The sequence below is a fragment of the Narcine bancroftii genome, chromosome 2 (assembly GCF_036971445.1).
Source record: "Narcine bancroftii isolate sNarBan1 chromosome 2, sNarBan1.hap1, whole genome shotgun sequence".
NCBI lineage: Eukaryota > Metazoa > Chordata > Chondrichthyes > Torpediniformes > Narcinidae > Narcine > Narcine bancroftii.
The window spans coordinates 275,243,596-275,265,057 of record NC_091470.1 but is presented as its reverse complement, the minus strand read 5'-3'; the positions used below and the strand labels follow the sequence as shown (position 1 = coordinate 275,265,057).

The 21,462-nt window shown below is 47.8% G+C and overlaps 1 protein-coding gene across 1 annotated transcript in view; it reads right to left on the bottom strand.

Annotated features, from left to right (window-relative positions):
• LOC138752685 (angiopoietin-1-like) overlaps nt 1-17,526 on the bottom strand; it is a 169,158-nt gene extending 151,632 nt beyond the window's left edge. The window contains exon 1 of the mRNA XM_069915406.1: nt 17,227-17,526. Coding sequence (XP_069771507.1) covers nt 17,227-17,526 — 300 coding nt within the window. The remainder of the gene's footprint in view (nt 1-17,226) is intronic.
• Between the last annotated feature and the right edge of the window lie 3,936 nt (nt 17,527-21,462).

Sequence of the window (21,462 nt, the reverse complement as noted above, 5' to 3'; positions counted from 1 at the left end):
TAAACCAACTCCTGCAAGAGGTCAGCTGACCGTCGGTGTGTACGAGTGCCATAACTTCCACATAGAGGTATATAACATCATGTGGGGCTTAAATGGGTGGACAGCATTTTTTTCCTGGGGTGACAATAGCAAATAGCAGAGGACATCTGTTTAAGACTAGTGGAGGAAAGTTTCAGGGAGATGTCATAGGTATTTTTTTCAGAGAGTGGTGGGTGCCTGGAATGCATTGGCAGGGGTGGTGGTGGAGGCTGGTACAATAGGGACATTTAAAACATTCTTGGATATACACACAAATGTAAGAAATATTTAGGGGAATGGGGGTGAGGTGGGGAAGGACGAGATTGATGTGGAGCTGAAGGGCCTGTACTGTGCTGTAATCCTCTATGTTCTATGCACCTCCTTGGCTGCAGATCACACTCAGATGTGAAGAGATTTCCTTCTAGGAAATTACACAGGAGCTCAGAGCACCAAGAATCGGCTGAATGGAGCAGCACAGAAATTGTGAGGATGGAGGCCATTCAGACCCTTGAAACTGGTCCATCATTCAATCGCATAATGTAGGTGCCTCACTCTTAACATGCTGGACAAAAATATGTTGAGGTCAGCTTACTACAAATGACAAACCGGTGGGTGGTTTCACAGTGCACTGGAAATGGTGGGTATCAGATGGGAGAGAACTCTGAAAATCACAGTGTGAGCAATTATACATACATGAAATAAGCCACCTATTTGTTCTGAGTATAACAATTAATCAGACAATTAATCACCCAGAGCAAATGGAACTGCACTGAATTGTGGTGGTTGGCCGATGGCGGTGCAGGAAAACATTAATTCATTGTCCAATAATAACACTCTCTGATGCAAAGCATGCAGCCACCAGAGGCACCTCAATTCTCCAAGGATTAAGGCAGGAGCAGGGAAATGGGGTCTGTGCAATGTCAGGCTGACTCTGTGCCTCTGTAATGCTAATTATGTAATGTCATGGGGTCAGGCAACATGGTCCCTGCTTGATGCCAACAGCAAAACGCGTAAACGAAATGGGGCAAAGACTGGAAACTTGAGTCCAAATGGGAAGCTTTTCGGTTCAAAGAAGTTTTGCATTCCTGCTTGATTACCAAGGATTCGTCAAAAGGAACAGATCCAGGGCAGGTTTTTCTGCAATTGCCATACAACGCAATGTGTTTACAACCCATTAGTTCTGTTAATGGAGTCTTTAACCTTCTGCCCACTGGAATCCTTTGGAAACATCTCCCTGGAGAAAATTGTGCAAAATTCTTTGCTTCACATTTGCCAGTGTACATTATATATTTAGCAAGACGGAGCTTGCTTCACCAAAGTGATCCTGGCATGAAGTTTGTGCTCACTGTTGTAATGTAGGAAACACAACAGCCAATTTCCAAACAGTAGATTCCATCTCAAAGCAACATATTAGTACTCAAATTAGCTGTCTTTAATATTGATGTCATTTTGCAATAGGACATAGAACAGGCCCTATGGCCCATGATATTGTGCCAAACTATATAAACCTATTCCATGGTTAATCCAAACCTTCACCCCCTCACACCCCATAACCCTACATTTTTCTTACATCCACATGCCGATCTGAAAGTCTTTTAAGTGTCAACCTCGACAACCAGCCCCAGCAATGCATTCCAGGTACCCACTATTGTATAAAACTCTATCGCCTCCCCTAAACCTTCCTCCATTCACCTTAAACAGATGTACTCTAAAATTTGCCATTGCCACCCTGCAAAAATAATGCTGACTGTCCACCCTGTCTCATAATCTTATATATCTCTAATAGGTTGTCTCTCATCTTCTAGCACTCCAAAGAGAAAGTCCTAGCTCATTTGACCGTTCGTCATAAGACATGTTCTTCAATCCAGGAAATATCCTGGTAAATCTTCTCTTCACCTCTCTCTCAAGCTTCCACATCCTTCCTATAATATGGTGACTAGAACTGAACACAATACTCTAAGGTGCTATCTAACTAGAGTTTTACAGAGCTGTAACATTACCTCTCAGGTCTTGAACTTAATCCCCTGACAAATGAAAGCCACACACCCTATACCTTCTTAGCCACCCTGGACCTGGACCCCAAGATCCCTCCACACTGTTAAGAATCCTACCATTAACCAAGTACTCCATCTTCAAATTTGACTTTTCAAATTGTGTCACTTCAATTTATCCATATTGAACTCCATCTGTCACTTCTCTGCATTCTGTCTTTTAAAAATGACAAACCTGATAAGACCAATGAGCCCTTCTTTTAAATCGCTCAAAACTTATTCTCGGAAAAGGCTGCAGATGTTGGAATTTGGAGCAAATAAAACAAACCTGGGGGAACTTAATGGGTCAGGCAGCATCTGTGCAGGGAAAAGGGATGGTCGACATTTCAGAATGCGACCCAGGTTCAGGACTGATCATGTAGCAGGGAGATAGCCAGTACAAAGAAGTGAGAGGGTGAGACAAAAGATAGTAAGTGATGGGTGGGATTACATGAGGTGGGAATGATGAAGAAATGGATCCATGAGGGGTGGTGTGGGAGGAAGCAAGAGTTGCTTCATTACATTTTTAAGACAGATAGATAGGTTTTTGAATAAAGGAATTAGGGGAACAGGCAGTAAGTGGAGCTGAGTCCACGGCCAAATTAACCATGATATTGAATGATGGAGCAGGCTCGATGGGCTGAATAACCTACTTCTGTTCTTATGTTACAGATCCCTTCTGTCATTTAAGAGAAGGTTGGATGTGTACATGGAGGTGAGGGGGTCGGAGGGTTATTGGCTGAGAGTGGGAGGTTTGAGCTAGTGGAGTTGTTCTAGTGAACTGGTGCGGACTCGAAAGGCCGACATGGCCTGTTTCCGCTCCGTAAATGGTTATATGGTTATAAGGAATTTTTTAAAATAGGGAAATAAAGGCTGGTTGTGGGAGAGGGGAAGAGACAGAGGCTGGAAGGTGATCGGTGGAACCAGATAAGGGAGGGATGATGGGCGCATGGAATCAGATGGGGAGAGTTAGGAAAGGTAGTCCAAAGGAGAAGAAAACTAATGCACAAGGACACAGGTAAGGGCAGATGGAACCAGCTAGGCAAGAAGGGTAACAAATCCAGATGGCAAAGAGGCAAATAGAAAGGTTGAACAGAGAACCTAGGTAGACCAGCAAGAATTCCCCCCACCACCCCATCAACGTGATCTATCAGGATCATTGTGGACCCCTTCCATACCGCACATGGCACCTTTCAGCTGCTTTCGTCAGGGAAGAGATACAGGAGTATCAGAGCCAGTACCACCAGGCTGAGGAACAGCTTCTTCCCACGGGCAGTGAGAATGCTGAATGACCAAAGGAACTGCTCACACTGACCATCCGAGACAATGTTTATTTATTCATTTGTAGAGATAAAATACTTGTCCTGCATATGTATTTTTTGTTCGTATGTGTGTTGTGTCTGGTTGTGTGACTACATGTTTTGCATCGAGAACAGGAGAACGTTGTTTCATCAGGTTGTACTCGTACAATCAGTTGACAATAAACTTGAATCGAATTGAAGAATGCAAAAGGAACATTTTTAGTTCTTTCAAGCCCACTATTCGACAGTTTAAATGCAGTGGCAGGGTCTTATTCCTGAACCAGGTGGCTATATTGATGGGGGATGGATTCTCCACAGAGTGAAGTAAAGTCCATTCTCTTAAATATTGAAAGCTTAAGGCTTACACTTTGCCACACCAGCATTAACAAAGCTCAAGATAACCCTGCAGGCACCGAGACAGAACTGTCACTCTCCACAGATTACTGAGCAACTTCTTCCTGGCCAACTATGTGATATTAATATCTGGTGCTTCCAAAGATAGGGTTGTCACTCATTTCTCACTGTGACCACTGCCCTGTGCTTTTGCATCAGTTCCACGATGACTGTGACAGGACCTGAATGATAATTATTAATGGACGCAAAATATCTGAAGGTCGGTGAGTTAATGAGGACACAAAACGCATGCATGATCCATGCCATTCCTCCCTGCAGAATTATTTCAATGAATCAGGGTATTTGCAATTTCAGTCCTGCATGCTGAGATATTGCTTCAGACTCCATTTCTTTAAATGCTTTACAAATATTTTTTATGTTCATGGATAGATAGGAACAGCCTAGGAATCTATCAGATTATACTATATCTGTATTCGAATAGGAACAGTCTATCAGGGATTTGAATTCATAGAGATATAGCATCGTAAGAGATCCTTCCAGCCCATGACCCCATGACACCCAAATACACCTATGTGACCAATTAACCTACTAAGCCCGTATGTCTCTGGAACATGAGAGGAAATCAGAGCGCCTGGAGGAAACTCACACAGCTCACGGGGAGAGCATACAAACTTCTTACAATCGGCAGCAGATTCGAACCCAGGTCGCCGGTGCTGTAAGTGCATGGTAATAACCGCTACACTAACCCTGCCATTCATTCCGTATGAAATCCGTGGAGGTAGCTCAGTGCTTACTCAGTGCAAGTGCATAAGAGAGTGGGCAGGAGTGAGCAGTTCCATCCCTGAGCCTGCTATGTCACATTGAGACCACCATTGATCCGAGAGCTTCCTTCCACTTTCCTTCCTGCTTTGCTACAGACCAAGCTCTGCCTCCCTCCATGTTCAGCTTAAATGCCTCTCCTCCATAGCTCTGTGGGGTAGAGAATTCCAAGGATTCACAGTGCTCTCCAGAGATCCCTCATCTCTATCGTTTCCCTTATAGTGGCCTTTGAGGGAAACATTCCCTCAGCATCCAACCCAACAATCACCCACATATATTTTAAGACAGTTGTCTCCCATTTCTGAACAATGAGGATTAGCCAGATCCTGTTCAAACCATCAAGAATCTGCTTCACCATGTCCTTCTGCACTGCTGCAAATGCAACTGACTCCCCTTTCTTTTTCCCTCTGAAAAGAACCAGTTTAAAAAATTGAGTCAACACACAAAAGTGCTGGAGAAACTCAGCAGGTCAGGCAGCATTCATGGAAAGCAACAGGCAGTCAAAATTTCAGGTCTGAGCCCTTCATCAGGGATGCCAAAGATTGGGGGAAATGATCGAATGTTGGGAAGGGGGGAGAGGCACAGGGTTGCAGGTGGAGGCCAGCAGAAGGGGGATGAAAGGGGCTGATAGGGGCAGAGGGCTGAGAAAGATGCTCTCGTAAGAGGAAGGAAGGGAAGGAGGTGGAGAGCTAGAGGAAGGAAGATGTGGGTGACAGGTAGGAAAAAGAGAGGAAGGGAAGGAGTCAGCAGAATGAGGATAAGTGAGGAGGGTGGGGAAGAGAAAAGAGAAGAGTGGGTTACCAGAAATTGGAAGTCAATATTGATGCCATCTGTTGGAAACTGCTGAGATGGAATATAAAGTGTGTGTGTGTGTGTGTGTGTGTGTGTGTGTGTGTGTGTGTGTGTGTGTGTGTGTGTGTGTGTGTGTGTGTGTGTGTGTGTGTGTGTATGCACGCGCACGCACAAAAATTGTGAGAAACCTTATTACACCACAAAAATAACTTGTATAGTGCCACACACATCAGAATGTACAAAGCACTGTAAATCCAATGGAGTAGACATTGTTAAAAAGTAGGAAATGTGGCAACAAATTTTCATACAATAAGTTCCCTCAAGCAACGGCATGGTGAATGGCTCAACAATCTGTTTCAATGATGTTGCCTGAAGGATAAATATTAACCCTGGATCAATGGGGAGAAGTGGCCTGGATTCCATTAAAATGATCCTCATCGATTGGAAAGAGGCAGCAGGGCTTTGGTTTAACATCTCATCGGAAAGGTGCCCCGTCAGACTGTACTGCACTTCCACACCATGAGTGGGCAGGAGTGAGCAGTTCCATCCCTGAGCCTGCATGAGGTGGGGGGGTGGTGCGGGGGTGTTTGGGTACCGTCAACCAGGGACAAGGCCTGTGAGCCAGAGAAAGCACTGAGCTACCTCCGTGGATTTCAATGCCACCTCAATCTGCAACTCTCCTCACTTCAGTAACCTCCGAAACACAATTCAATATGTCTTGTCAGGCCACAGAGTAATTATTATTTTAACTAAAGCTGAAGCTGTCCTCTTTTTATTTTGGGTTATGGCAAAAATATCTCCCAAATCCCTCAGTGCTTGTCAGCTAATCCAAGAACAATTACTTCTCTGATTTGAAAGCCAAGTGGAAAACAAGTTAACTTGCTGGTATCTTGAAGGGTGGGGGAAGGGTGACTGATCTATTGAATGCAACATTAAAGTTAATGACTGGAAGAATTTTACTCACATCTGCAACATATATCCTGTACAGTAATATATTTACTGAACCATCCCTTACTTGATATCCCTGGTCCTAGTGAGTTACCTCTGATCACCTCCCCTGTCTGTCATTGCCTTGTCCGTTCTTGTGCAGGTATCCTAATTTCTTGAGGGCAAACTTCAGGAACACAGAGATCTTTTTTGCTCATCAGTGTGTCTAAAAGCTGCCAGCCTGGCTAATCAGTAACAGGTGATGGTGGACATACAAGGAATGAAGTCCTTCTGCTTCATTCCAGGTGAAAGAACCCTTTAGGACTGAAGGAGGCCATTTGGCCCATCATCCCTGTGCTCATTCTTTTAAAGAACTCTTCATTTAGTTCCACAACCTTCAGTCCTTAAAGGACAATTAATATCAAGCAGACTGGACACATTGCTTCTAGTGAAGGGCCTACACTCAACTCACACACACACTCACATGGTCATGCTCTTGCTCAAACTCAGCCTTGCACAATCTTACACATGGTTATCGACGTGCACACTTTCATGCACACCCCTGCACCGAATAGCACACTGCTACACACTCTCTCCTACACTCTGGTACACAGTCCACACCCATAGTTGCACAGACATGCACCATGAGTGTTAGGAAACATAGGTTGGGGACGTTCTGAGGTTTGCAATCAGACCCCAAATGGCCCGAGTTCCATTCAGATAAGAAAGACGATGCTGGGGCCCAAAATGTGGTTACCCTTTACTTCCCATGGATACAGCGGGACCTGCTGAGTTTCTCCAACACATTTGTACATTGCATTGAATCCCTTTTGGTCCATCTTGTTTCTGAGGGCCAGATTCTGCTGGAGAGAGGCACCCCACAACGAGTCAACCATTCCCCAACCCTGTCACTCAAATCTCCTTGGCCCCCTAACTCACTCAGTGGAGAAGTGGGGGGGGTGGGGGGGAGAGAAATAAGTGGAAGGAACAGAAGCTCTTAAATGTTCCGTGAGCAGGAAGCTGACTCCTTAACCAGTGTACTTTGAGAAAGAAGCACGAGCAACAGAAAAAGAAATTGGAGAATTAATGGAAAATCAATCAAGGAACGGCTGGGAGAGAGGAACAAGAAGTGAAGATTAAAGAAATATAAACTAGTAATTTAGAACACCTAACAATACAGCAGTTGAAAGTGTCCAGTTCTAGCTTGAGGATGCAGCCTGACATTCTTTTTCTTTGGCTTGGCTTCGCGGACGAAGATTTATGGAGGGGGTAAAAAGTCCACGTCAGCTCCAGGCTCGTTTGTGGCTGACAAGTCCGATGCGGGACAGGCAGACACGGTTGCAGCGGCTGCAGGGGAAAATTGGTTGGTTGGGGTTGGGTGTTGGGTTTTTCCTCTTTTGCCTTTTGTCAGTGAGGTGGGCTCTGCGGTCTTCTTCAAAGGAGGTTGCTGCCCGCCAAACTGTGAGGCGCCAAGATGCACGGTTTGAGGCGATATCAGCCCACTGGCGGTGGTCAATGTGGCAGGCACCAAGAGATTTCTTTAGGCAGTCCTTGTACCTTTTCTTTGGTGCGCCTCTGTCACGGTGGCCAGTGGAGAGCTCGCCATATAACACGATCTTGGGAAGGCGATGGTCCTCTATACTGGAGACGTGACCCACCCAGCGCAGCTGGATCTTCAGCAGCGTGGACTCGATGCTGTCGACATCTGCCATCTCGAGTACTTCGACGTTAGGGATGAAAGCGCTCCAATAGATGTTGAGGATGGAGTGGAGACAACGCTGGTGGAAGCGTTCTAGGAGCCGTAGGTGATGCCGGTAGAGGACCCATGATTCGGAGCCGAACAGGAGTGTGGGTATGACAACGGCTCTGTATACGCTTATCTTTGTGAGGTTTTTCAGTTGGTTGTTTTTCCAGACTCTTTTGTGTAGTCTTCCAAAGGCGCTATTTGCCTTGGCGAGTCTGTTGTCTATCTCATTGTCGATCCTTGCATCTGATGAAATGGTGCAGCCGAGATAGGTAAACTGGTTGACCGTTTTGAGTTTTGTGTGCCCAATGGTTAACCTATTCTCCTGAGACTCTACGCTATTAGTGCTGAGCCTTGCTGTTCCACCATGAACTTACTGTGCGAATGAGGCAGGTTCTAAATGTACCAAGGATGTTGACTTCAGGAAGACAGTAATATGAAACTATCTCTTCTTCTTTGGCTTGGCTTCGCAGACGAAGATTTATGGAGGGGTAATCCACGTCAGCTGCAGGCTCATTTGTGGCTGACAAGTCCGATGCGGGACACGGTTGCAGCGGTTGCAAGGGAAAATTGGTGGGTTGGGGTTGGGTGTTGGGTTTCTCCTCCTTTGCCTTTTGTCAGTGAGGTGGGCTCTGCGGTCTTCTTCAAAGGAGGTTGCTGCCCGCTGAACTGTGAGGTGCCAAGATGCACGGTTGGAGGCGAGATCAGTCCATTGGCGGTGGTCAATGTGGCAGGCACCGAGATTTCTTTAGGCACTTACAGCATAAACAGAGCAAGTTCTGGAGCTCACCGCATCATGGTATATCCCACTGCCTGATCCCGCCAGATGATTAATTGTAGGCATCATTAATACAGTTATATTTCTTACAGATTCAACCAGAAAACTTTTACAAGATCTGGAAACTATATATGGATTTCATTGGCAAAAGTTCATCTACAGCATCCACCACTCCCTAGTTAATTTAGAGGTTTAAGATTTTATATGTAAATTTGAAATTTAATTAATTAATGAATGATATATGACAAATACAGGTAGGCTTTTTTTTTCTTTTTTTCCTACATTTTTGGGGAGGGATGGGGAGAAAATATAAAATTACGTATTCTTTTTGCATCGTTAGTTATTGTGTTCAATTATGGAGAAACATTATATTTGTTATTGATGCAAATGAAAATAAAGTTTTCAAAAACAAACAGTTATATTTCCAGCAAACCCTGGTCCCAACAATTTGCATCATTTGGGACACTTTGGCCTGGAAGTCAGCCTGAAGAAAACTGAGGTCCTCCATCAGCCAGCTCCCCACCATGACTACCAGCCCCCCCACATCTCCATCGGGCACACAAAACTCAAAACGGTCAACCAGTTTACCTATCTCGGCTGCACCATTTCATCAGATGCAAGGATCGACAATGAGATAGACAACAGACTCGCCAAGGCAAATAGCGCCTTTGGAAGACTACACAAAAGAGTCTGGAAAAACAACCAACTGAAAAACCTCACAAAGATAAGCGTATACAGAGCCGTTGTCATACCCACACTCCTGTTCGGCTCCGAATCATGGGTCCTCTACCGGCACCACCTACGGCTCCTAGAACGCTTCCACCAGCGTTGTCTCCGCTCCATCCTCAACATCCATTGGAGCGCTTACACCCCTAACGTCGAAGTACTCGAGATGGCAGAGGTCGACAGCATCGAGTCCACGCTGCTGAAGATCCAGCTGCGCTGGATGGGTCACGTCTCCAGAATGGAGGACCATCGCCTTCCCAAGATCGTGTTATATGGCGAGCTCTCCACTGGCCACCGTGACAGAGGTGCACCAAAGAAAAGGTACAAGGACTGCCTAAAGAAATCTCTTGGTGCCTGCCACATTGACCACCGCCAGTGGGCTGATAACGCCTCAAACCGTGCATCTTGGCGCCTCACAGTTTGGCGGGCAGCAACCTCCTTTGAAGAAGACCGCAGAGCCCACCTCACTGACAAAAGGCAAAGGAGGAAAAACCCAACACTCAACCCCAACCAACCAATTTTCCCTTGCAACCGCTGCAATCGTGTCTGCCTGTCCCGCATCGGACTTGTCAGCCACAAACGAGCCTGCAGCTGACGTGGACTTTTTACCCCCTCCATAAATCTTCGTCCGCGAAGCCAAGCCAAAGATTCATCCCCTGTAACAATTTTAATGGTTCCATGATGTATGGTTTAAATTGCCCTGAGACACCTATCAAATGCTTGGATTATGCATGTTTTAAGATGTGGGTTTAACATTTAGTGCACTCGGTGTAGTAGTAGAATATCACCAGGCAGCCGATCTCGACCCATCCCATCTCTATTTGCTAATGTCCTAAGTATTGTTTCCACGAGAACAACTGAACACTGAGAGAAAACATCTGCCTGTGGCAGAGGAGAATGGACTAGTGCAGTATCTGCACAAGAATTCCCTTAGGAAAAATGCTCTAAATTGTTCTTCCACGTGTGTCCTCTTTCCATCTCACTCACACTCACACAAGATACACTTTCACACACATTCAGTCTAATTCTCAAACACTCTCCCTTATTCATTCACTTAGTCTTACACTTTCTCTCTGACATACTCTCAGTCTCTCTCACACACACACATGCACGCATGCACACCTTCGCACAATCTCACTCTCTTTACTCACTCACACACTTTCACTCCCACTTTTACTTACACTCACAATCTCAGTCACTCACAAAATATCTGAACACAAAACATAATCTGACCTCAAACATGGGCGTGATTGGAAGAACTCCACAGGTCAAGCATTATCCTTGGTGGCCAAAGGTGTGTCAATGTTTCAGGTTGAAACCCTGTATCAGAACAGATGCAGGATCTGAACCTGAAACATCAATTTAAATCTGATAATTTCACTTTTGGCATTACAGCCATGTTGGAAACCAGGTCCAGTGTTCTTCTGCTCTTTGTGTGGGGAGGTGCTTCTGCCAGCTGTGCTCTCACCCTGAGCCTGTCCCTTTTTTCTGGTCTCCTCCCACAGACTAAGTCCTTTCTCAGTGTCTACCTGATGAAAATATCTCCACATTATCAATCAATAATTCTCCAAACTCAGAGGAGAACCTGAGCAACCTGTGCTAATAAATTGACCATTTCAGGCTCATGATATAGTTCCAAAGCCAACCCGATCCGAGTAACCCCAGAGGGCTTCACTTCAACTCCTTTGTAATCTAATACTTTTGAGCTGAAGGCCACCCTGTTATCAGCCTACGGTTATGTTTGTACCAATGCACAGCTAAAAACTACATGGACATCAAATCCATTTGCTCCTCTATCAAACCTCAAAGGTGCACAGTGGGAGTATACTGACGGGCTGGTTTCGTAACCAAGTACCCAGGAAAACAGAAGGCTGCAGAAGAAAACAAATATAGCCAAGTCCATTACAAGCTCTGACTGCCTGTTTATTGAATGCATCTATGTGAGCCGCTGCTTCAAGAAGGCAGCCAACCATCACCCTGGTCACAACCTCTCCTCACTGCTGCCTTTGGGCAGAAGATACAGAAGCCTGAAGACCAGCACCTCCAGTTTCAAGAGTTCTTTTTTAAATCAACAGCTCTTTAATCTTCCCTTACAACCCTAATTATAAACTACTCTGGCTCCACAAAAAAACTGCTCTACTGAAAATGCCACTTTTTTCTTGCACCAACTGTAACTGTAAATATTATCTATTTTTATGTGATGTCATATATGTACTCTGATAATAAATCTGAAATCTGAAAGCTTTAAGTCCGGTATTTTAATGTATACCATGGAAGTTTTTTTTCCCCCATAAAGTACCTGTTTGGCTGCAGCAAGTAAGAATTTTGGGCATATGTACATTGTACTTTTTCTTTCTTTCTTTGGCTTGGCTTTGCGGACGAAGATTTATGGAGGGGTAATGTCCAAGTCAGCTGCAGGCTCGTTTGTGGCTGACAAGTCCGATGCGGGACAGGCAGACACGGTTGCAGCGGTTGCAAGGGAAAATTGGTTGGTTGGGGTTGGGTGTTGGGTTTTTCCTCCTTTGTCTTTTGTCAGTGAGGTGGGCTGTGTGGTCTTCTTCAAAGGAGGTTGCTGCCCGCCGAACTGTGAGGCGCCAAGATGCACGGTTTGGGGCAATATCAGCCCGCTGGCGGTGGTCAATGTGGCAGGCACCAAGAGATTTCTTTAGGCAGTCCTTGTACCTCTTCTTTGGTGCACCTCTGTCTTGGTGGCCAGTGGAGAGCTCGCCATATAACATGATCTTGGGAAGGCGATGGTCCTCCATTCTGGAGACGTGACCTACCCAGCGCAGTTTGATCTTCAGCAGCGTGGATTCGATGCTATCGGCCTCTGCCATCTCGAGTACTTCGATGTTGGAGATGAAGTCGCTCCAATGAATGTTGATGATGGAGCAGAGTCAATGCTGGTGGAAGCGTTCTAAGAGCATTAGGTGATGCCGGTAGAGGACCCATGATTCGGAGCCGAACAGGAGTGTGGGTATGACAACGGCTCTGTATACGCTAATCTTTGTGAGGTTTTTCAGTTGGTTGTTTTTCCAGACTCTTTAGTGTAGTCTTACAAAGGCGCTATTTGCCTTGGCGAGTCTGTTGTCTATCTCGTTGTCGATCCTTGCATCCGATGAAATGGTGCAGCCGAGATAGGTAAATTGGTTGACCGTTTTGAGTTTTGTGTGCCCGATGGAGATGTGGGGGGGGGGGGGCTGGTAGTCATGGTGGGGAACTGGTTGATAGAGGACCTCAGTTTTCTTCAGGCTGACTTCCAGGCCAAACATTTTGGTAGTTTCCACAAAACAGGACGTCAAGCACCGAAGAGCTGGCTCTGAATGGGCACCTAAACCGGCATCGCCTGGAAAGAGTAGTTCACGGACAAGTTGCTCTTGTGTCTTGGTGTGAGCTTGCAGGCGCCTCAGATTGAAGAGACTTCCATCCGTGCGGTAAAGGTTGTAAACAGCGTCTTCATTGTTGAGGTCTTTCATGGCTTGTTTCAGCATCATGCTGAAGATTGAAAAGAGAGTTGGTGCGAGAACGCAGCCTTGCTTCACGCCATTGTTAATGGAGAAGGGTTCAGAGAGCTCATTGCTGTATCTGACCCGACCTTGTTGGTTTTCATGCAGTTGGATAACCATGTTGAGGAACTTTGGGGGGCACACTAGTGTGACAATAAACACACTATCATGATCCTCCATCAATTCCATTTCCTTGCCGTCGAGCAAATACTGCTGTTTTCCAAAATTCACTTTGGACTATCTCACACTAAACTGCCTCATCTAAAGGTCCCAATTACCCGGTAAAGGATAGGCACCTGATCTCTACTTACTGTGCCTGCATGGATAAAGCCAGCGGTGACTGTCGGCCAGAGTTGGCATGGTGCTGTTGCTGGGGCATGGGTTGGCAGCAGGAAAATTTTTGCAGTGACAGCTGTGTGTGTGTGTGTGTGTGTGTGTGTGTGTGTGTGTGTGTGTGTGTGTGTGTGTGTGTGTGTGTGTGTGTGCCATCGTCCACCTTCCCACCAAACTATTTGAATTTTAATGTCCAGTTCAGTCCAAGAGACATTAAAAATCTAATAGCTTGCTGGGAAGGGGAGGAATGATTGGGGGGTGGGAGTGGCGACCTCTCCCTGCCCGCAGGACCTCTCCCTGCCCAGCGAGAAGGGGGACAGAGACCTCTCCCTGACCAGCGGGACGGGGACAAGGGATGCGATCTCTCTCTACCCAGTGGGATGGGGCCAGGGGACGGCAACCTCTCTCTGCCCAGCGAGATGGGGGACGAGGCCAGGGATCACGACCTCTCCCTGCCCAGCAGGACAGGGGAAGGGGGAATGTAATCTCTCTCTACCCAGTGGGATGGGGTCAAGGGCAAGAAAGTTGAAGAGGCACCCTTTGTCGAGAAAGTGACCAAACCTTGGAATTTGTGGTATTGTGGTGTCTGCTGGTATAGGGAAGTATCAAAGCAGGAGTGTGATTGAGCAGGTGGTGAGTTCTGAGCAAAGGTCAACTTTCTCTCCCACTTCCCACCACCCTCCCCCTCATTTCTCTCTTTACAGGTGCTTTCGGGCGTGTTGAGTTTTTCCAGCCCCAGCCCTTTCTGTTTAATTCAACATTTGTGCGAATATTGAGAGGCCCAGGCAGGGAGGGAGGGACAGAGTAGGTTACAACTCTGGGGCACAATCTTTCAGTTATGGAGAGAAAAGAGATTAAGTTTCCATTCTTCGAGGGTGCTGTGACGGCACTGGAATAAACCCTAAACCTTACGTAGTTGTAGACCAAGACCTGGGGAATAACAATGAACTGAGAGAGCTATTTACTACATTCTTTATAGCGAATTCCTATTGCCAGTGAAATGACCTCTAGTTAAACCACAGCTTATCTCTCCACTCTGTCCAGGCCAGTCCATTCTAACACCATGAAGTACAAATAGTGCAACCCATTCCAAAGATTAAAAGTGTTAAACAAGAAAGTCTGCAGAGTTAGGGTCGAGTGCAATACACAAACATGCCAGAGAAGAGGCAGAACTCATGTTTGTAAATTGAGTTGTAAAATCACAATGTGGAGGAACTCAGCAGGTCTCACAGCATCCATAGGAGGTAAAGATACATTACCAACGTTTCGGGCCTGAGTCCTTCAAGGGCTTTACCTCCTGTGGATGCCACAAGACTGCCTGAGTTCCTGCAGCATTTCTGTGATTTACCACAGTCACAGTGTCAGATGAAGGATGGAGGCCGAGGGGCAGGTGGATTAGGTCAGGTGGGGCTTACTAAAGCTCAACCTAAGGCCCTGGTGGTAGTTAATACACCACTGGGTGTATTCACTGCCTGGTTACCATGAGTGATGGGGAGGAGTTGTTCCCACTGCCTGGTTACTGGGTGAGGCGGGGTGGGGGGGGGGGGGAAGTGAGGAGTGTTGTACCCACTGCCCAGTTACCGGGAGTGATGGGGAGGGGTTGTACCCACTGCCCGGTTACCCGGAGAGATGGTGGGAGGGCGGTTATACCCACTGCCCAGTTACTGGGAGAGATGAGGGGGGTTTGGACCCACTGCCCGGTTACCAGGAGAGATGGGGAGGGGTTGTTCCCACTACCCGATTACCGGGATTAACAGGGAGGGGTTGGTCCCACTGCCCAGATATCGGGAGTGATGGGGAGGGATTGTAGCCACTGTCCAGATACCGGGAGAGATGCGGAGGGGTTGTATCCACTGCCTGGTTACCGGGAGAGATGGTGGGAGGGGGTTTGTACCCACTGCCCGGTTACCGGGAGAGATGGTGGGAGGGGGTTTGTACCCACTGCCCGGTTACTGGGAGAGATGGGGGAGGGGGGTTGGTCCCATTGCCCGGTTACCGGGAGTGATGAGGAGGGACTGTACCACTGCCCAGTTACCGGGTGAGGAGGGGATGGGAATGGGAAGACAGTCCACACCCGGTTACCGGAGCCACAGGGACGGACGCCCTGCCGGTGCTCAGCTCCGTGACAAGCCTCCGCACCTCTGACTCAGGAACAGCAGGCTCGCTCTGCAAGGATCGCCTCCCGTTTAGATCCCGGGGCAAACCCGTCAGCCGTTGGATCGTCACCCCAGTGTTAGGCGGGCGTGTTGGGCAGCGGGCTGCGGTCCTCGCTGCACTGCTCTGCCGGTTTCTCCCCCGCAGCGCTCAGCCTCTCTCGGGCTGTACACGCTCAGCACCACTTTTGCAGTAAGAAATGAGCCGAGGCTTTGGTGCCAACTATATGTAAACGCTGAGTTCCCAGGGGCTACCAGGGGCTTGGTGAACAGGAAGCGTCTCCGTTTCCCACTAAAGACTGTCCCATATACCACACAGACAGCGTGTACATGGCACACTGCACAGATCCATGTGAAGAGTGACGGCCCCGGGGCGACGCCGCTCAGGGCTCTGGTGCTTGCCTACTGCACAGTGGTGGTGCCCGGCGCCCAAGCCCTGCGCTCGCAGCGAGATCAATACACAGCGCACCTGAACTGAGCCAAGGAGTCCGATTAAAAACTGTCCCAGAGATCCTAAGTAATTCACCCATAGCGTCAGAGACTGCTCGTTGATCCAAGGTACATCACAGCAGGTCGATCGGAGTAAAGGACAGGTCCCCTTGGTTCAAGGCAGGAATCAAAGGAGGAGAGCCCTAAGGTGGATTAGAAAGATCCAGGCAGCTGAAGGAGGAAGGTGGGGGGGGGGGGGGGGGGGGGTGATCCAGAGCTCCAGGAGCTGGTAGCTGAAGGAGGTAGGGATGTAGGGAGATCCCACGCAGCTGAATGAGATGGAGGGGAGGTGTAGGGATTGAGTTCTTGAGAGCTTGGGCCCCTGGCATTTGAAGGAGGGAGAGAGTAAAGGTAAAGGTTCCATTATGGTCATGCAATACTACATTTAGAATGTGAAACACATTGAAATACTTTAACCGTAAGGCAGGCAGAGAGTCGTTATTTTGACCAGCACCTCTCACAGAAACCTACAGCACCTGATATCCCTCAACATTCTCCTCCAAGTATTGACCAGGCCTGAGCCTACTTAGCTTCCAAATTCAGGCAATCCCAGGCATATTCAGGCTATTAGGTGCTGGATCTTGGGTCCCAGGCAGTGAGGAGGAGTGTTTTTTTGCGGGGTGGTGGGGGTGTGGGGATTTAGGGAGGGAGTTCCAGAGCTGAGGGCCCTGGCATTTGAAGGAGGGAGAGAAGTGGAAGGTGAGAATTCCAATGTTCAGGGCACAGGCAGTTAGGAGGGGAGAGAGAGAGGTTGTGGTGTAGCAAAGAGTTCCAGACCTTGAGGCCTTAGCAGCTGAAGGCACAGCTACCAGTGGTGGAGTAATGGGAGTCAGGGAGAAGAGGATGGCAGGAAATGATATCTCAGATTACTTCAAATGGAGTTCTAAGCCTTCTGTCAACATTGGCTGCATCTACAGATTCCGGTGTTCAGCAGGCGATGAAACAATCGTAACGCCATGACAGACAAACCAAAATTCCACGATACACTGAAGCTAAAGTCAGTGGGCAGAAGCAACCAAGAACATCATGCAGCAGAATAATAATTTGGCACAGTCTAGATGGGCTGAAGGGCCTGTTTCTGTGCTTGATGTTCTATGGTTCTAGCAGCCAAAGAAAATGGACATCCTTTGGTTCTTCCACTGGTGCACAGTTGGTTAGTGTCACAGGTCCCAAGTGCCACAGTGCCCATGCTGAGCAGGAGGTGACTTGCGCACAGGCCCTGGCAGGAGGATAAGAGAGAGAAAGGGAGGTCTTACCTTGCGTAGCCACTGCGTGTTGTTGTCTGACCTGGTCTCCAGCCGCTGCAGCTTCTGTGAGGGCCACTCCTGATCAGGCAGCGGCGCATCCCGTTGCAGGGAGTTGGTACTGTGGGACTCGACTGTCCCTCTACAGTTCCCCTCGAGCTCAGGCAGGATGAAAGTGTAGCTGCATGCTCCGTGCTGGACCCTGTTCAGGCGCCTGCGACCCCCCTCTATGCCCCGCGGCTGCCCACTGCAGCCCGCGTGAGCCAGGGCTGCCCACAGCAGGGCCACGGCGAGAGAATCTGTCACCCACATCTGCACTGCTCACCTCCTGTTGCAAGAGCACAACCTTCAGAACAGTGGACAACTGGTCCCTCTTGAAATGCACCACCACAGGCAATAGTCCATTAGAACCAGACAATGTGAAGGTGATTCAATTCTTCTAAAACAGGGGAGGGCAACTGAAAGTCAGTGTTTCTCTTTCTCTCGCAAAATTTCTTCGCTGGACCTTCAATGAAAGCAATCAGCCATTCAGCAGTGAATTGTAGATTAAAGCTTCTTCAACCAATACTCTGGGCTCCGGAACCACACTTCCCAATTGATCCCGACTGAGGAACACAGAGACTTCAGCCCGGAGAGAGGCTTTGACAGGAATGTGTGAGGCACTATGCTGAAAGTGTCTGATACCCAAGTTGCACAGGGATCATTTTACCAAAAAGAAACAGTGCCCAATGACCTCCAGCTTGTGCAATGGTCCAACCTCCTTATCTGCTTTAGAGCACCTTCCTTCTGATAAGGCACCAGTGAAACTGCAAGAGTTTGCTTTGGATGGAGTTTCAGAGAGTCCACTCAGCAGCTGCCAGCCATAAACTTGTGGTGTAGTGAACAGCGATGTTACTGGAGACAATTAGAATAAATTATGTGCCTCTGTGAACTGATCTGAAACCAGCTGTTTTAATAAAAGCAGAGCACAGTTGGAGATTACAGAGAATTACGTATTATTTAGCTGCTTTACTTTCATTTTGAATTGTTGCCAATTATGGACAGATTTGTCAACTTCTGCTTTAGTGCTGCCCCTCTCTTTCACCCTCTTGTTCTCTTTCTTCTTTCCCATTCTTTTGTACGTTAAGTCTCTCACTCCTGCATTCTCTTTTGCGTACTGACTACCTTTTTTTTACACTCCCACATTCTTGCCCATTTTCCCCACATATTCCCTCTTACTTCCACTGTTCTTTCCCATGGGCACATTAATTCTCTCTCTGACATCCCTGAACCCTTTCTTTCTCACACACGTACACTCTCACTCACACATTCCTTGTCCCTTCCACTCAACCTTACTGTCTCTCTCCTCTCTCTCACACACACACACACACACCCCTTCCTAACTCCACCCACTTGTTGGATACCTTGACACCTCTCGTTTGATATCATGCAGTATTCTGCCAGAATGGGTTGTTCAGGTATAATGGGTACAGAATTAATAGCTCCTTTTAAATTTGCAGCACCTGGGTAGCCATCCTGGGACTTTCAAATTGCCAGGGATTAACCCATTAAATCGCCAACCCGGCGATTTAAGGGGGATTCCGCCCCCGCAATGTCATATCATGCACTCACTGGAAGCACTGCTGGATGTTCAGATCCTGGCTGCTCGGTGACACGTGCATGCAATCGCTGACGTCACTGGAATAAGCGGGTCGGCCACTTTCCAGTTCAAATTGCCTGTGGACGCGACTAGGTAAGTTTAACTGGATTCCCTGACTACTTCTGAGGCAGGTCAGGGACCCGGTTAGATTCTGATGAGGTTGACCGGGTCGGTCCCTTTTTAACTGCTGTGTAACTGGGCAAATTGCCCGGTTAACCCCATTTCACACAGCAGTTTGAAAGGGCGTAATGGGTCCATATGCTATTCAGAGGCAGTGACGTGGGATGAGGTGAGGACACTGATCTCGTGGCATCTCTTTCTGTGTCTTCACTAGCGAACTAAAGTAAACAAATTTTGTGTATTTATGTACATGGCAATAAAGGTGCCTTGAACTTTTAGTTAAGAAGCCAATGGAAATAACATCAAAGCTTGATTGAGCTATCAGACTCATGGCAACGGAAGATCTCAAGCATCATACCTCCAGTTTTGTCTACCCCACAGTCTGTGACATTTATAACTCTCCTCTTCCTCCTCCAACACTCATGTTGAGGCTAATTTTGATATAACCATATAAGCATTTACGGAGCGGAAACAGGCCATGTTGGCCTTTCGAGTCCGCACCGGTTCACTGATTTTGTGCGCCCTCTTCAGGCATTGGTCCCGGTTTATATGACTCGGTCTTGCACTTGTTGTGAAACTATCAAAGGCAATGTCACAACAGGGCGACTGAGATGCACCTTTTTAAATACTTTGGGGCCTAGGATGGGTTGTTGGCTGATACTGACTTGATTCCAATATGCCAACAGATGTGCACTCACCAGGTCATGCCAGCTCTCTTCTGTTGGCAACACCCAGACTGGGCAGATGTTGATGGCAGCTAGTATGCCCCAGACAGCTGTGATCAAAGCAGAGCTCAGTGTGCCTAGCCTATCCCAAGACCTATCTCAGGATGGCTCTCACCAACATTATTTCCAGGAACCACCTTCTGCTTGAGTAGCGCTGCCTCCTTTCGAAGGCAAGGCTGCTTGGGAGCCTGCTGCTGGCAGGAGGAGTGTTGAAAGGTTTTCAACTTTGAGAATTCTGCAGAAAACAAGGTTTGGTTGATACTGAGGGCATCATAACAAAGGCAGAATGGGTAGAGCTACTGGGAGGAGTGGGAGGAGGGAGGGAGGACAAGAAAGGGAAGGGAGGAGGGAGTGGGAGGAGGAGGGAGAGCAAATAGGGAGGAGAGGAGGGATTGCAAAGAGGGGAGAATGAGGAAGGGAAGGAAGAGTGGGGAGTAGGAGAAGGAGGGGAGAAGGAGGAAGGAAGGGAGGAGGAAGGAGTGAAGGAGAGGGAAGGTGGGAGGAGGAGGGAGGGAGGTGGAGCAAGAATGAGGAGGAGGGATGGTGTGGAAGAGGAGGGTGGGGAGATGAAAGGAGGATGAAGGTGGAGGGAGGCAGAGGGAGTTGGAGGGAGGGATAGAGGAAGGAGAGAGATGATGATGAGGAGGAAGGGTGGAGGAAAGTGGGGAGGAAGAGATAGGATGAGGAGGGAGGAAGGGGAAGAGGAGGATGGAGGGAGGCAGGAAGGATGCGTAAGGGAGGAAGGAAAAGGGAGGGCAGAATTACTTCCAGCTCATCTCTGTTCCTGGTGTTCCAAACATAGTTCCCTTAGCTGATCAAAGTGAAACACGAGATCTTCCGACATTGTGATTGTAGTAAAAACACAGAAATGCTGGAGCAACTCAGCTGGTGTCCCAGTCTGCGTTCAATCTACACCTCCTCCCTCACTACCATTCCAAGTGAAGTAACATTACATTTGCGCATCTGCTGCATCTAATGCTCCTGTTGTGGTCTCCTCTACATCAGAGAGACTGGACGCAGATTGGGAGATTGCTTTGTTGAGTACCTTGTCTCTGTCCACCACAATAGTTGGATCTCCTGGTGGCCACCCATTCCAATTCCCCATTCCATTCCCTTGCCAACATATCTGTCCATGGTCTCATGCACTGCCAGACAGGAAACAACACTTCATATTTCCATAAGGGCATCCCCCAACTAGATGGCATTAACCATTAACATAGAATTCTCTGGTTTCTGTTAGCACACTCCTCCCCCATTTTTCCATGTCTCCTTTCCTCTAGCTCTGCTTCCACAGACCAAAAACAATCCCTCTCTCCCCCAGACAATTCTTAACCTTCCTCTCTCCTGTGACCCATCCATATCCAATTACTAACATTGTCTATCGGTCTTCTATGGCTTGGCTTCACGGACGAACATTTATGGAGGGGTATGTCCACGTCTGCTGCAGGTTCGTTGGTGAATGACAAGTCCGATGCGGGACAGGCAGGCACGGTTGCAGCGGTTGCAAGGGAAAATTGGTTGGTTGGGGTTGGGTGTTGGGTTTTTCCTCCTTTGTCTTTTGTCAGTGAGGTGGGCTCTGCGGTCTTCTTCAAAGGAGGTTCCTGCCCGCCGAACTGTGAGGCGCCAAGATGCACGGTTGGAGGCGATATCAGCCCACTGGCGGTGGTCAATGTGGCAGGCACCAAGAGATTTCTTTAAGCAGTCCTTGTACCTCTTCTTTGGTGCACCTCTGTCTCAGTGGCCAGTGGAGAGCTTGCCATAGAA